Source organism: Aythya fuligula, chromosome 11 (assembly GCF_009819795.1).
Source record: "Aythya fuligula isolate bAytFul2 chromosome 11, bAytFul2.pri, whole genome shotgun sequence".
Lineage (NCBI taxonomy): Eukaryota > Metazoa > Chordata > Aves > Anseriformes > Anatidae > Aythya > Aythya fuligula.
Genome location: NC_045569.1, coordinates 7,186,189 through 7,199,985, shown reverse-complemented (window position 1 = coordinate 7,199,985; position 13,797 = coordinate 7,186,189). Strand labels below are relative to the sequence as shown.

General features: G+C 38.4%; 1 protein-coding gene across 2 annotated transcripts in view; it reads right to left on the bottom strand.

Annotated features, from left to right (window-relative positions):
• Positions 1–13,797, bottom strand: part of TLN2 (talin 2) — a 173,151-nt gene that overhangs the window by 69,628 nt on the left and 89,726 nt on the right. For both annotated transcript variants that reach the window (XM_032194875.1, XM_032194876.1), the window contains exons 14-23: positions 12,392–12,468; positions 10,535–10,715; positions 8,612–8,725; positions 7,814–7,922; positions 6,934–7,142; positions 6,335–6,433; positions 5,305–5,472; positions 3,538–3,832; positions 2,071–2,237; positions 991–1,119 (exon numbers count right to left, since the gene is read on the bottom strand). In XM_032194875.1, coding sequence (XP_032050766.1) covers positions 991–1,119; positions 2,071–2,237; positions 3,538–3,832; positions 5,305–5,472; positions 6,335–6,433; positions 6,934–7,142; positions 7,814–7,922; positions 8,612–8,725; positions 10,535–10,715; positions 12,392–12,468 — 1,548 coding nt within the window. The remainder of the gene's footprint in view (positions 1–990; positions 1,120–2,070; positions 2,238–3,537; positions 3,833–5,304; positions 5,473–6,334; positions 6,434–6,933; positions 7,143–7,813; positions 7,923–8,611; positions 8,726–10,534; positions 10,716–12,391; positions 12,469–13,797) is intronic.

Below are 13,797 nucleotides of genomic sequence, written 5' to 3'. Positions count from 1 at the left end.
AAAGAAAGCCAGAGAAAACAAGCAAAGTAGATGGAATACTGCTACATTAACATCTCTGACCAAAGACTGAAGGGAACCCATGCTTTCTTCTACTGAGATGGTTCTTCGGCAGAAGTGAAGACACTGAACTAATGCAGAGGTACAAATTGTTCTGGTATTAATGAGTCTAGATGCACTGAGAAGGTCTTCCTCAAATATTTAGGACTTCCATTATTTATTTTATTATTCTCCCTCTCACAAAATTAAAAATTCAACAATTTATCCAAGACATTCTGAAATGTTGTGCAATGCTCTTCGTTAACTGGCCCACTAAACACAACCAAGCATAAAGTTCATCCTCATCATTACACACTTCATCCCTTTAAGGCATTATGCATTATCAGAGCAGTATAAAATAAACATTTTTTCTATAAAGTTTTCCTGCATTCTGTTAGAAAACTGAGACATGATTAATTTCCTAAAATACACCTAATTTTTGTTCTATACAGACAGAGGAGCTTAAATGAACTTCTGGAATATGGTTATTGACTAAGGTCTTCCTGTTTGTCTAATCTAATTGTACCTGAAACATTTTCAGATTACCAAAAATAATATTTGGAAACCTGAGATTAGTGAGATTAGGTGTTTTTTTTGTTAGTTTGTTTTGTTTTTGAATGTTTCTACATTCTAGCTGAAAACAGGAAGATTGAACCCTGCCTGCACAACAAACTTCAGATAAATTTCACCTTCAGTGCACAGTGAACTTTTAGTTCAATGCCTTCTGAATCAAATGCTTACACCAGTTGACTACATTAGTGATAGAAGTTACTCAAATTTCCTGTAGCTGACAACTATGGTATCCTATGCTACCATTGTGAGTTTCAAGCCCTGTACTCTGGAACTGATCTTACAGCACTTAGAACTCCTCCTGAAGTATGCGTTTCTAATTGTTTCAGCTAGAGATTTATCAAAATATAGTGAACTGAAAATTAAACAGTATCTGGTTCCAACCTCTAATCTGTTGACGATTTTCTTCTTGATGGCATTCTGTGCAGCAGCATTTGTAGCAACACGCAATCCCTCTGCTGCTTCTCGCAGACGCTGTTGTTGATCCTCATTTTCAGGATTGGCTGCAGCTCCCTGCACAAAATTTCAGAGCAAAAACCATCAGCCTCAGAAGCTGTTCCTGGAGAGAATGTAGATGAATATCAAACCTTTAGTTACAGACAGTCTGCTACATCAGCCTTTATTTTCTATATATTACCTTAGCCAAAGTTAGAAGAACATTTGACTGCTAGAAGAATATTAAACCATTAAAAGCATATGCAGAAAAACTTAATGCTAGTGCAAGATAGTTTCTGTTCTTACTGATTGTAAAGTGCTTTCAGGAAAGATTTCATTTATTTGTATACAATTTTTTGATTTACATACTAGTTTAGCTGTTTGGAGAAGAAATTGTTTTGTTAAATGTTTCTGTTGTGATCTGTGGAAATATACTTTGATTATATGGATGCTGGCTTTGGAAAAAAACCACATTTCAGAATTCCTAATTCAGTATGCATTTCAGTAACTGTAGTCCAAACCCTCAGATTTAACACAGTGCGTTTTTTCCCATTGAAGTCTCAGAAAGCTGAGAAAGCACTGGGAAGTCAAGAATATGCTTGTAGCCAGGGACATGGGTCTTTTAGAGGCCTAGGACAATTGCTGGCCATGATCTATAAAAGTCTTTTTGAATACAAGATCTAGGACTCAACTCAAAGAATCTAGGCCTAACTTAGTGGATTTAAATAATTTTCCAGCACAGAAAGGAAAGAGAAGTTCGGATATTTGCCTCTTGTGAGAACAAACATGAAGCAGGAAGGTGAGGAGGTGTACATGGTATACAACACACCAAACATTCCTCAACTCTAGGAAATTGTCCCCAGAAGAAACAGAGGCAGAGCAGACTAACCCATTACATTCAAAACACCTAGGGGACAAGAAAAACGGTCTACTGTCAGCCGAATCTAATCTAAAATATACCACATATTATCTCTACTTTGTGTCTAACTACACAATTTTAAGTGGACAGTTACTTCAATTACCCAGTACCTTTGCAGCTTCAACCATGCGGGCTGTAGAATCTGCTAGGAGCTTTGCAGCAGCTAGGAGCTTCTTTGAGTTGTCCATATCAATTTCTGCTTCAGCATCCGACCTCATAGCATTGACAAGATCTGAGGTAGCTTGAGCCAGTACCCTGGCCTGCCGTACCATTTCACCTATGATATACAATTATGTTTTTACTGTCCCCATCTTTACATTTCAGCTTTGATTTAAAAAGTCAACAAGATAAAAATAAAGTCACATTTGCTGTAGTACTCATTTTATTTGACAAGGATATATAAGTAGTTCATAGCACAGTAGCTTCACTAAGTCCCGGATGACAATAATAAATGGAAAATAAATGTCATCCAAGATTATCTTTTACTAAATCCTTCTGTACAGAAGCCAAATGATTTATAATTGACAGTTGAACACAGGACTTAATATACACGTACACACTAATTAAACCCCTTTGAGTAGCAGAGTATTAGCTTTTTTTTTTTTTTTTTTTTTTTGGCAGCTTTCATCTGGGAGATTTAGAAGGTTTTAGCAAACAATGTCCCTGTATGTCTTTCAAATATCTTGATCTTTCATTTCTCAGAGAAGCTGCTTTTAGGGCCCAAATACCCCAAGAATTCATATTACTTCCCCACACAATTTCCTCCAGAAGAGCACTGCACAGCTGAAATGACAGTTCCTTGAAAAAAAAATATCTGAAAGAATCTGAATCTACAAGAAAAGATTACTTGGTTCATATTGGCTGTACTGTGAATAAAACTGTGACAGTGATGTATTTAATTTCCTGTCCTTGTGTTCAGATAACACAAAAGAGGGAGGAGATGAACACCATATAGTCCCCAAGAGGTACCACAACCGCTTTTTTAAAGTTGTGTCATTTTGAAACGTTATATGAATTATCTTGTTATCAAATAGACACTGCCTCTTTATGCGGTTGATAATTCATCCCATTTTTAACCATTGAAATATCACCGCTCTATTTAATTTCCTGTGGGGTTTTGGTTTATTTTGTTTCTGAAAGTTCATATTGGGTCATTTCACAACATTAAGTATCTCAAGTCTGCCCAGTTCTAGAATTTGCACATTTTAGAAACATCACAAGCAGCAAAATAATTTTTAAAACCTACAACAAAATCTAAGCAAAAAGAAATCCATCACTGGCGAGTGTTCACTTAGGTACGTGTCCTCCTATTCAGAGATGAGGACTTACTGCACAATTTTGTGAAGTGAAGCAGTAGAAAAGAAGAAAGACTGAATACTACAGTGATCCTTTAGCATGGTATTCATTGTTTTCATACAATATTCATTCTATCTAGCACACAGCTATGTACATTTCACTGATTTAACATTACGGGTTGAATGACCCATTAGAGCGCTAGCAGAGGTTTTAAACTTTATTTATTTGAAATGTACAAATCTCCAAATCAGGAAAAGCTATTATCCATTAGAGAGACTTACCAGCATCCCCCATTGAACTGAAAATACTCTCCGTGACACACATGATGGTATCTGTGGCCTGATCATAGCGACCAATAGGTTCTCCCCTGCTTGCAAACTGGCGGACATGCTGCAAGAGGTCATTCAGGGCTTGGCTGACAATGCTGGCAGCCGCACCAACCTGCTTCAGTAACTCAGTATCATCTGTGGCAGCCTGGCAGGCCCTCACGCAATTCTCCACTGAACGGTCCACCAGTTTCCCTGCCTCAATCAGCTGTTCCTGGCACACCGGGGAGCTGATGGTGGGACTCACAACCTACATGGGGAACACAGACAAAACATTCAGAAAATGGCTTATTTGCAAATTTTCCAATTACTAGTAATCAAAACATCTGCTGTATTAGAGTTCTTAATCCCTAACATATCTGTTTTCCCTAGACAGAAAGCCCTGTAGTAAGTATTTAGATAGGTAGCGTCACAGATTTAAGTTAGGAATCTGGGCTGTGGATGACATTAATCTTCACTTAGATACAAGAACACAAGCCACCACCTTCATGCTTCTTTCATGCTTCTTCAGCAGCTGCTGACCTGATCAATCACTTAACAGTGGTTCTGGAAGACAGGCATTCACCAAACTCCTCAACAAAAAAACCACTAAGTACACTTAACACACTTGTGCACTCTAGAGTTCTAAGTAAAATTAAATCTTAATTGGAATTGGTATTTTGTATAGCCTTCTCATACCAGCCTTCTGTTTGTTTGTTTAAATAAATTACTTGTCAAAAGCCATACAACACCATTTCTGAAGCTACACGTAATAAACTCAGTAATCTACGGATTAGAAACAACCCTTCCCCATTTTGTCCAGGCCTATCCAGACAGTTTTTAGCAATGGGAAAACTGTGCATATCTTATAAGGAAAAAAAGGATGCCACTGGTCATCTAATTCTGTACTGAAGAAATTCACAGGCAGTAAGAACATCAAGTCGAGATAATGAAAATTCATACATATTCATTACAAAAAGCCCTTACAGCCAAAGATATAAGGTGAAAATACTCAAAATGTAATAGCTAAAATTGGCTATTAGTTTTATTCTAAGCCTCTTGGATGTTTCCGAATAGTTGAATACACATTTTCCAATCACAAGTAACCTTATGAAAACCGAATCTGCAGACTTTGAAAGCAGTTTCCGAAGTCAGTAGTGTGAATTGCTTTCATTAAAAATCAAAAAAAAGGCTACAGACAACGCAATGTTGCAAGTGTAGACTTGAGAATTTGGGATCTGATCAAATCTTTTGTACTTTTCTTATACTGAGAAACAATACCTGGCCAAAAGCAATGGACCCTATTAAAACAATTGGGCTACTGTGAAACAACGCAAATATATTTAGTATCAATGATTACTAACTTAATATTCATGCTGAAGTTAAAATCAACTTTTAATTATTTGAATTTTAGATTAGGTGAATTCAGTGTCATTCTAGTCTTCATCAGAAAACTTGCACAGTTCCCCAGACATGCTGTATTTCTAGGGCTTTTTTTTCCTTAAAGTTACTATTTTGATCATTATCATCAGATGATCTATATTTTCTACGGAATCTCCCCTGGGGATTACAGCAGTACCTCACATCCTCTGGGCCAATATTCGATTGCCACTCCTATGGGTGACAATTTATTAGTCATCAAGTTTGATATTGCACAAGCCTCCAACTATGATATTATGACAGTATATTGCCTGAGCTACTGGAAACACACAGAAGCAATCTCATGAACACTGCTAGTCTCACCTTGGCACAAGCCACGAGCTGGGAAGTAGAGAGTGCACATTGTGTAGCAGCAGCAATGACCCTGTTCTGCAGGACTGTATCCTCAGCAACCTGTGCTACGTTCTTGGCCTTCAGCACTAACATGGCAGCAGCATTTGCAACAGCTTTGGCCAGACTCATTAGAACATCCTGATAAAATAAACAGAAAAAAAAAATCAGTATTATAAGCAAATAGTATATACTTTGTTTATACAAGATCAAGTCTTCTCAAGGTAATTTTATATATATATATATATATATATATATATATATATATATATATATAAGCCTATATATATATATATATATATATATATAGGCTCTGAGTGAAAAAGATGCATTTATAACAGAGCATTTAAGGACAACAGTTTTAAACTGCTAATAGGTTATTATATGATTAAGCCAAATAGGGGTTATCCTTTCACATCTGGTAATACTTATCACCTAATCACCAAGAAGTTAGATTTGTAATATAAAAATTTTCTCCTCATCAGTTTGCCAGAAAGTTTTGTACACATGCATACATATACACACAGTAAACACATACATTTAATGAAAAGAAATACTCATTGTTTATTAATCTTCATAAATACATACATTCAATAGGTTTAATAGTTTGGAAAAACCAGGGAAACATGAGGAAGGGCAAGAATTGAAGTTGCCTGCATGCAAGTGCAAATTTTAATCCCATAAAATCCCTGTGTTTTACAGAGCAAGCAAGGATCTGACTAGTATGTATATACTATGAGCCATGCATTCTCAACACAGGGGAGTATAGCACTAACAGCTTTCCATGGAGCAAGAAACCATCTGTATGACATATAAAATGAAGGAGTTCCTACAAAATCAGCATTCTATGATCATATAATTAAAGTAATTTCACAATGGATTAACCTCAATTACCATTGAGCAAACATTTCCAAATTGCACTTGGCAAAGCCTGGTTTGATGCAATGGCCTCCTCATTATTAAGCTACACAGCTCTGGCAAAGACAAGCAACCCCCTTATTACCTGGAACCTTTCATCTGTTTCATTCTCGCCAATCTGTCTCAGTAGCTCCCCGCTTGCTTGCCCAATGCTTCCAGCTGCAGTCAAAACTGTCTGTCGAGGCTGGAAAAATAATTGCGGAAAATAAAGACAACACACTTTCTTTAAACATCGGATTTCTTCAAGGAGCCTCTACATTAGCATGCAGTCAATACGAACAAAAACTTAAACCAAAATGACTTCAGAAAAATCTTTTCTATATACACAGCTGGATTATTTTGCAAGTTTCATCTGCAGTGCTCCCTGAGAATGTGTGAAGAACTTTGAAGAATCTGAATAGACATTATTGCAATAACTCCAAGGAAAATTAATGATGGACAGCCAATAGGCCAACTGATATGAAATAGCAGCAGATTTCAGTTGTCTTCAAAAGAAGTATCTCTTTTATGCTGAGTCTTTTTTGCCTGTGGCAGTGATTTGTGAGTGAACTTCCTTGTCCTTCTCTCAACCCATGAACTTTTTTCCTCCATCATATTTTCTGAAAATGTCTTTTTGAGAAGAGGAAGTAAGACAGCAGCATGGTGGTGCTTAGCTACCCATCACTGTTTAATGACCACACTCACCTCCCCTGAAGTAGGTTGCACAGCCTTCAGCAAGTCTGAGACAGCACTGGCTAATGTTCGAGCAGCTTTCAGGAGGTCCTCTCCACTTCCGACTTCATCATCCATGAGAGCAGCAAGCAGTTTTACACCTTTAGACATCTCAGTGAGGTTGGAGGAGATGGTTGTAATTGCACATCCTACAGCAGTATAGTCCGTGTCAACTGGGTCACCTGTAGAATAAATGGTTTTTCATGAGCAGAATGCTTCAGTGGTTAAAAGGGAAAATGAGGCAGCCACCACAGACTACACTCTGGTGAGAGAACAGATACATTTAAGGATGGCCAATAAACGTCTACTAAGTAATTTCAGTGTCATTTAAAAATTAAGGTCAGCTATCACTTTTCCAGTCTCTACATTTCTCTTCTAATATAAATTTCTCTTCATCCAATGCAATTTGCTGACAAGTCCACAGTTTGAGCTATTTTCCCAGTTTCAACCTTGAAAGAACCCAAGCTCACACACTATTAACCCCTTTAGGTCACTCACAGCTCCTTCAATTTGTAATTTGCCAAAGCAAAACCACTGTCAATAAACATCTATAACCTCTAACAACTGTCTAACAATTAATGCTTTTCATAGTAACCTTGCAGAGACTGCTTAGTTGAATAAGCAAGCTATACTTTTCATCAACAGGAGTAACTTCAATGTTAGAGATGATAAATTGAATATAAGAAAATTGTGTTGAGAGGGACATAAAGCTTGTTTTGCATGTCAATGCACTTAACTATTTGACTATTTTGAAGAAAATTTCTCCCCAGCCCCCTCTTAGTCTGTCCCTATGATACTTGAATTAGACTGATAATTAGGAGACTGCAAGCAAGTCCTTCCTTTTGAAATTTACCTGCCGTAAGGTTAACAACAGATGCAGTTCCTGCAGTGATAGCATCAACCTGAGAGTGTATTTCATGTTTTGATTCATCAACCTTGTTCTGAACCCATACTCTTGATGCCTAGAGAGCAACAACAAAAACAAGAATGAAGGACTGCAGCAAAGTTCTGTAAGATGAAATCCTGTATTAATCTCTCATTCCTTCATCAATCTTTTAAAATGAAACAGAGGACAACTACTAAGCCTTTAGAGAGAAAAAAAAAATCAAACATTCTCTTTTGCTGAATCTCTTGCTGCAGAATAGCTGTTAGTCCAACAGCTGCTGTTTTAAGGTGAATACCATAACCAGTGCATCATCAAGGATGATGATTCTTGACTGGTAGTCCCACATGAACAGTAGTTTATTGATCTGTCCTCCTACCTCAGCCTGGATCAGATGTGACAGAATCATGTTTTGTTCTTTTTTCATTTGTTCATATTTTTCAGGTGTCTGGGAGACAGTCACTCTCATCACAAATATTGCTTATAGTTTGTTTTTACTTTTACATATGCACATGAAACAAATAGAATTATGGACACAGTTATGCAAGGAAGTTTGCTATAACTAATCTCAGAAGATTGATGAAAGTGAGATGGAGCAGTGTACATGAATTCCTTATAGCAAGCACAAGCATGTTTTTTTTTTTTTTTTTTAAATCTAATTTAGGAAGCTTTACAGATACCACTTCACCTCCACAGACAATAATTAAACTGATCTGCAAACACCCCAAAATATTAAGATTCATTTCTACGGGGACAAGAAAAACTCACCATGTCCTGCCCTAGAGGTGGAAGGTTATCAACTTCACTGAGGTCAGCTTGTGCTTGTTGAACAGCATGCATGCTCGTGTTAATAGTTCCCATCAAGGCCTGCTGAGCTGAGGTCTGAAAGTCAGAACAAGGAAATGACTGTGTGTTGTGTTCCAGATGGCAACTCAAGCAGGTGTTGTTACTTAGGCATTAAAAGATTGTGAGTGACAACAATTATACCAGGCCATTTCAGACAAACAGCACTTCCCTCGTGCACTCAAGAAAGCAGCTTAAGCTCACTGAAACTCCTCTCTCATAGTCTTGATTCTGCCCATGCCACTTTACACTCCTCTATACTTGCACACATGCGTAAGATGCTGAACATTCACAGATCAAACAATTCCCAACAGACACTCACAAATCACTGAGCTGTGTTACTGACTTGCATCCTGCATACTGAACTGTACAGGACTGACTTCCTGGAACAGCCTACAGATGTTACAAAGAACAACTCTAAAACTAAATTACCATTAATATGCATAAGCTAATGAAAAATTGAAGAGTTTTAAGTGAGACAGGATAGCCATCTCTATAGAGCGTCCGTGGCAAGGTCTTGACAGGGAAGGCTGCAGGGGTGGCCTCTGAGTTCAAGGCCAGGGGCTGCCCTGTGCTGGGTGCAGCTGGTTCCAGCTGACTCCACAATGGACCTACCACAGGACACAGCTGAGCCCAGCAAACAAGCGAGAGGTGCCTCTGGGAATGCACAGTGCAGAAAGGGCACGTGGACTCCTCACCACATGGCAGTGAACACTGGGAGGGAAAGGTGCAACAACCCTGCAAACACCGGTGCCAGAAGAAGGATGGGAAGGTGCTGGAGCAGAGGTTCCTCTGCAGCCTGCGGGAGAGACCGTGCCAGAGCAGATATCCGACACTGCAGCAAGTGGACATTCCCGGAAGGGAACTACAGCCTGTGGAGGTCCCACAGTGGAGCAGGGTCTCCTGCCAGGAACTGCAGGGCCATGGAGGTCCCATGCTGGAGCACCTAGCTTTAGCTGGTCCCACCTTTAGCTGCAGCTAAAGGACTGTAGCCCATGACGGAAAACCCATGCTGTATCAGGGGGAAGATGTGAGAAAGAAGCAGCAGCAGAGAGGAATTGCTATGGAATGACCACTTGCTGATGAGAGGAGGAGGTAGAGTAGTCAGGAATGAAGAAATAAAGTTGAGTTTGTGGGGAAAAAAAGGAGGTATCAGTGTGGTAAAGATGTTTTAGTTTTTGGTCTTCGTTTCTTAACATCCAACTCTATTTTAACCAGTAGTAAATTACTTTTCACCAAGTCAAGTCCATTTTGCCCATGATGGTAAATTGTGATCTCTATGCTTTTATCTCAACCCATGTTGAAATAAAAAGCTTTTTCTTATTTTCTCCTCCTGTCTGGTTGAGGAGGGGTAATCAAAGAATCTGACAGCCACTAAAGTCAACCCACTAGACATACCATGCTTCTAATGATATTTCATGAGCTTAAGCACTGAGTACATTCTCTATAGCCCATTTAGGCCTTTTGGTAGTGTTAAATTTAAATGAGAAAACTCAGCACCAGCTTTAAACCATCTAGAAACATCTAAATTGTAGACTAGTGACAAGCTAAAGATGAGTTTTTCCCTAAAATTGCTTACTTTTGCCAATCTTCAACGTGCTTTTTTCCTAACCCTTGAATACTGGTTTAACTACTTAAAAGCAAAGAAAAGGGTTGAAGAGCTGTTGTTAGGACAAATGAGCAAGTCATTGAAAATGTGGTAACTTAAGTATTTCAGCTCAAAACGTGTCCAGTAAGACAGCCAGGACACCACACTCTACACTTAGCAACATGGAAAACATCCTGTTTCTGACAACTTGCAGCACCAACAAGTTTCAAATGCTACTACAAAACAAGGAGGTTCCTCACAAGCGGGGGCATATGTCCTCTGTGCATCTGACCAATGGTGACCTGTTGCTGGGGAGAAGGCATGATGCCGATGTTGAAAGTCTCTGGGCCACTGGACCCCGACCGCATAACAGCTGGTAGTGCCACAGAGCCATGCTCTACCTTCCCTGTTCGGTTGAACTGCTGCTGCAAGATGGTGGACCTAAAAAAAAATATATATTTTTATATGTATATATAATTAAAATAGAAAAATGCAATACAAAATTAGTTATCTCCTGCAAGTCCTGCCAGATGTTCTTCCTTTAGGATTTTAAACTGCATTTCATAATATTTGGAGAAGCTAGAGAAGTTTTAACAGTCTTTTTTACCAAGCATTTTCTAACATTTTAGGGAAAAACATACGTGCCACTTTTGACAGATCAAATATTAATAGCACTAATAAGCAGGCAGCAAGGAAAGAAGATACAGTTTTGGTATATGTGGTACAATAAATTTACTCCTCTAACATGCCTTACAGACAGAACAGGGTTTATGGCATAACAGACTGCTCTGTTTCAACTGTGATATAGGCTGATGAATAGAAAATAGAAGCACCAACCCTCTGAAGACATTTTTTGCAAGCAAGCCCAATGTTTGGGATAAAAACTAACATTTTTTCCCTCCTCTTTATATGCATATACACGCAAAATGCTTGCTAATAACCTGGAAGCCTGTAATATTATAGACTAGGAGGTAGGATGCTTTCAAGAATAATGAAGTTATTGTCATCCATGGTCACAATCTCCTTTGCCAGATGTAACACTCATATTTAAATAGGATTCCAGCTTTAACAGCTAGAGGTATTGACAGGACTTTTAGCTTTAGCAGCAGCAATCTGCTGGAGGAAAAAGTAGTTTTAATTATGGAAAATCTTGTAATCATTTATTAAAATCTTTGGGCTTTGCTGTACAGCACTTAACTAAGAGTATATTCTGGAAATAACTTGGAAAGGGCAATGTTGAAAGCAAACATCTGAACATATGTGTTTCATCAACAGTTGAAATTTCACATAAGGCCAATGAAATATCTCACCAGTTGATATCCACTGAACCACATGTTGAACAATAAATCAGACTTTTACGTATATAATGCAGATGCTGTCATCCTTAAAGTACAAACATGAGACTTGAGGGGCTCATTACAGCTTAAAATGTCAAACCTGCTTCTATTTCTTCACAGCAAGGAAACACTGAATATTTGTTTCCAAGAGTATATCCATCTCTGCAGTTGTACTTTTTGCTATACTCAGTTACTTTCCCACCAGAACCATCGCCTGACCTACTAGAGCCAAAACCTTACCTTGAACCACACCACACATCTGACTGGTTTGGCTAAAGTGATTTGGTGTAATAAGCCAGCTCTGTTAATGACACAGTGTACAATTAAACTGCCAGGAGTCAAATTCTGCAGGAAACCATGGACCTAGAAAGACAAGTAACTAAGATCTTGCAAATCCTAGCTGTTTGTATGAAGATCAAAAAACTAATATGATATTTTCAGCTTTTTTTTTTTTTTTCAATCTTATTGACTTACAGCCTGAACTCCATTGTTAAAGAGTCAAGTTACTACAAATTGCTACTACTGCTGGTTGCCCTTACCAGCGTTCTTAAGACAGAAAAGCCTGCTCTGCAATCCTAGGATGAAGCTGGAAGTCCACAGAACTGTCTCTTGAGATAGTACTTCCTTCTGTTAAACTACCCTGTGGAAAATCATTTTTAAAAGGTAATAACTATACTTTTTATAATTATTACTATATATACAATAATAACTATACTACGAGGGATGAAAAAACTACCATAGCTAAAAGATTACTGTTAAATCAAAAGCATTTCCACTCACTTCTTTGGTGAAACAGATTCTTCCAACATCGTTGATTCCTCATCGCCTTCAAGACCAAATCTATCTTTACTTTGTTTCTAGAGAAAAAACAAACAAAGCTCTATATATTGCTTTTTGCTTTCCAGCATTTTCTTGCCATTTATCAGAAATCTAGTAAAAAAAAAAAAGACTTGTCCAGTACTCAACACCATGGATACTTTTTTTTTTTATTATTTTTTTGGGGAGGGATGGGGTTGGTAGAGTGTAACAATATAATCTCAGCTGTGGAAGAGGAGTTGTTGCTCTTCAGCGTCTAACAGACCAAGTTCTATGCCTTGGAAAATTCAGTGCATAAAGGAAAAAAGCCTATCACAACTGGCAATGAAAGCAAACTTGAGACTTTTTTGAACAAACGGGTATGAATAAAGTGCTGAGGTTACTATCTTTACCTCTCTGAAAAAAACATTCTGGAGACAGTGATATGCAACAACAGCAAACTACAGCACAGACAGGCACATGTCAACCACTAAAACCCCTGCTCTTCTGACTCAGGAACAGCAGACTAACTCAGCCAATTCGAACACAGCTACAAGCCATCTTTAGCATCCTAAAACATCACTATAAGGTGCTACCTACCTTTAGGAAACACATATCCATATGAAAGAGAGTATGTTTAACATGGTACCAAGCCCTTTTACCATATATTTCATATATCTGGACAGTCTGGGCATCTGCCTTTGAGGCTTTTTTTTTTTTTTTTATAATGACATAAAAGAGGCAAATGTACACAAGGCAACTACAATATGAGAAATAACAGGAAACAACAAGCAGTTATAAAAACAGAGCCTTGTAAAAGCAGTCCATTGCCTCCAGTAACCAAGTGCAGTTTGCTTTCCACCTTGTTACACGACTTCATTCAGCAGACAACAAGAGGGAAACACCCACTATGATCTTAGGTACATTTAACAGGAACTCTTCATGCATGTCCATACATACATGTACCCCGGCTTTCTCCCCAGAAGTTCTTACTGTAATAATTTGACTTTAAGCATGAAATGAAACCGCTTATTTCTAGTTAAGATTGTGTCTTACTTCCAGATTAGTGTGAAGTAAAAAATAAATAAATAACAAGTAAAAGCTACTCAGGTTGAGGATTCCCTGTCAACTGTTTAACAATGTCCTGGTTTCAGTTAGAACAGAGTTGGTTGTCTTCCTAGTAGCTGGTAGAATGCTATGTTTTGGCTTGGGATGAGAGGAGTGCCGATAACACCCCGATGTTTTAATTGTTGCAGAGCAGTGCTTACACCAAGCCAAGGATGTCTCAGCTTCTTGCTCTGTCCTGCCAACGGACAGGCTGGGGATGCAGCAAGAGCTGGGAGGGGACAGACCCAGGACAGGTGACCCAAACTGGCCAAAAGGGTGTTCCA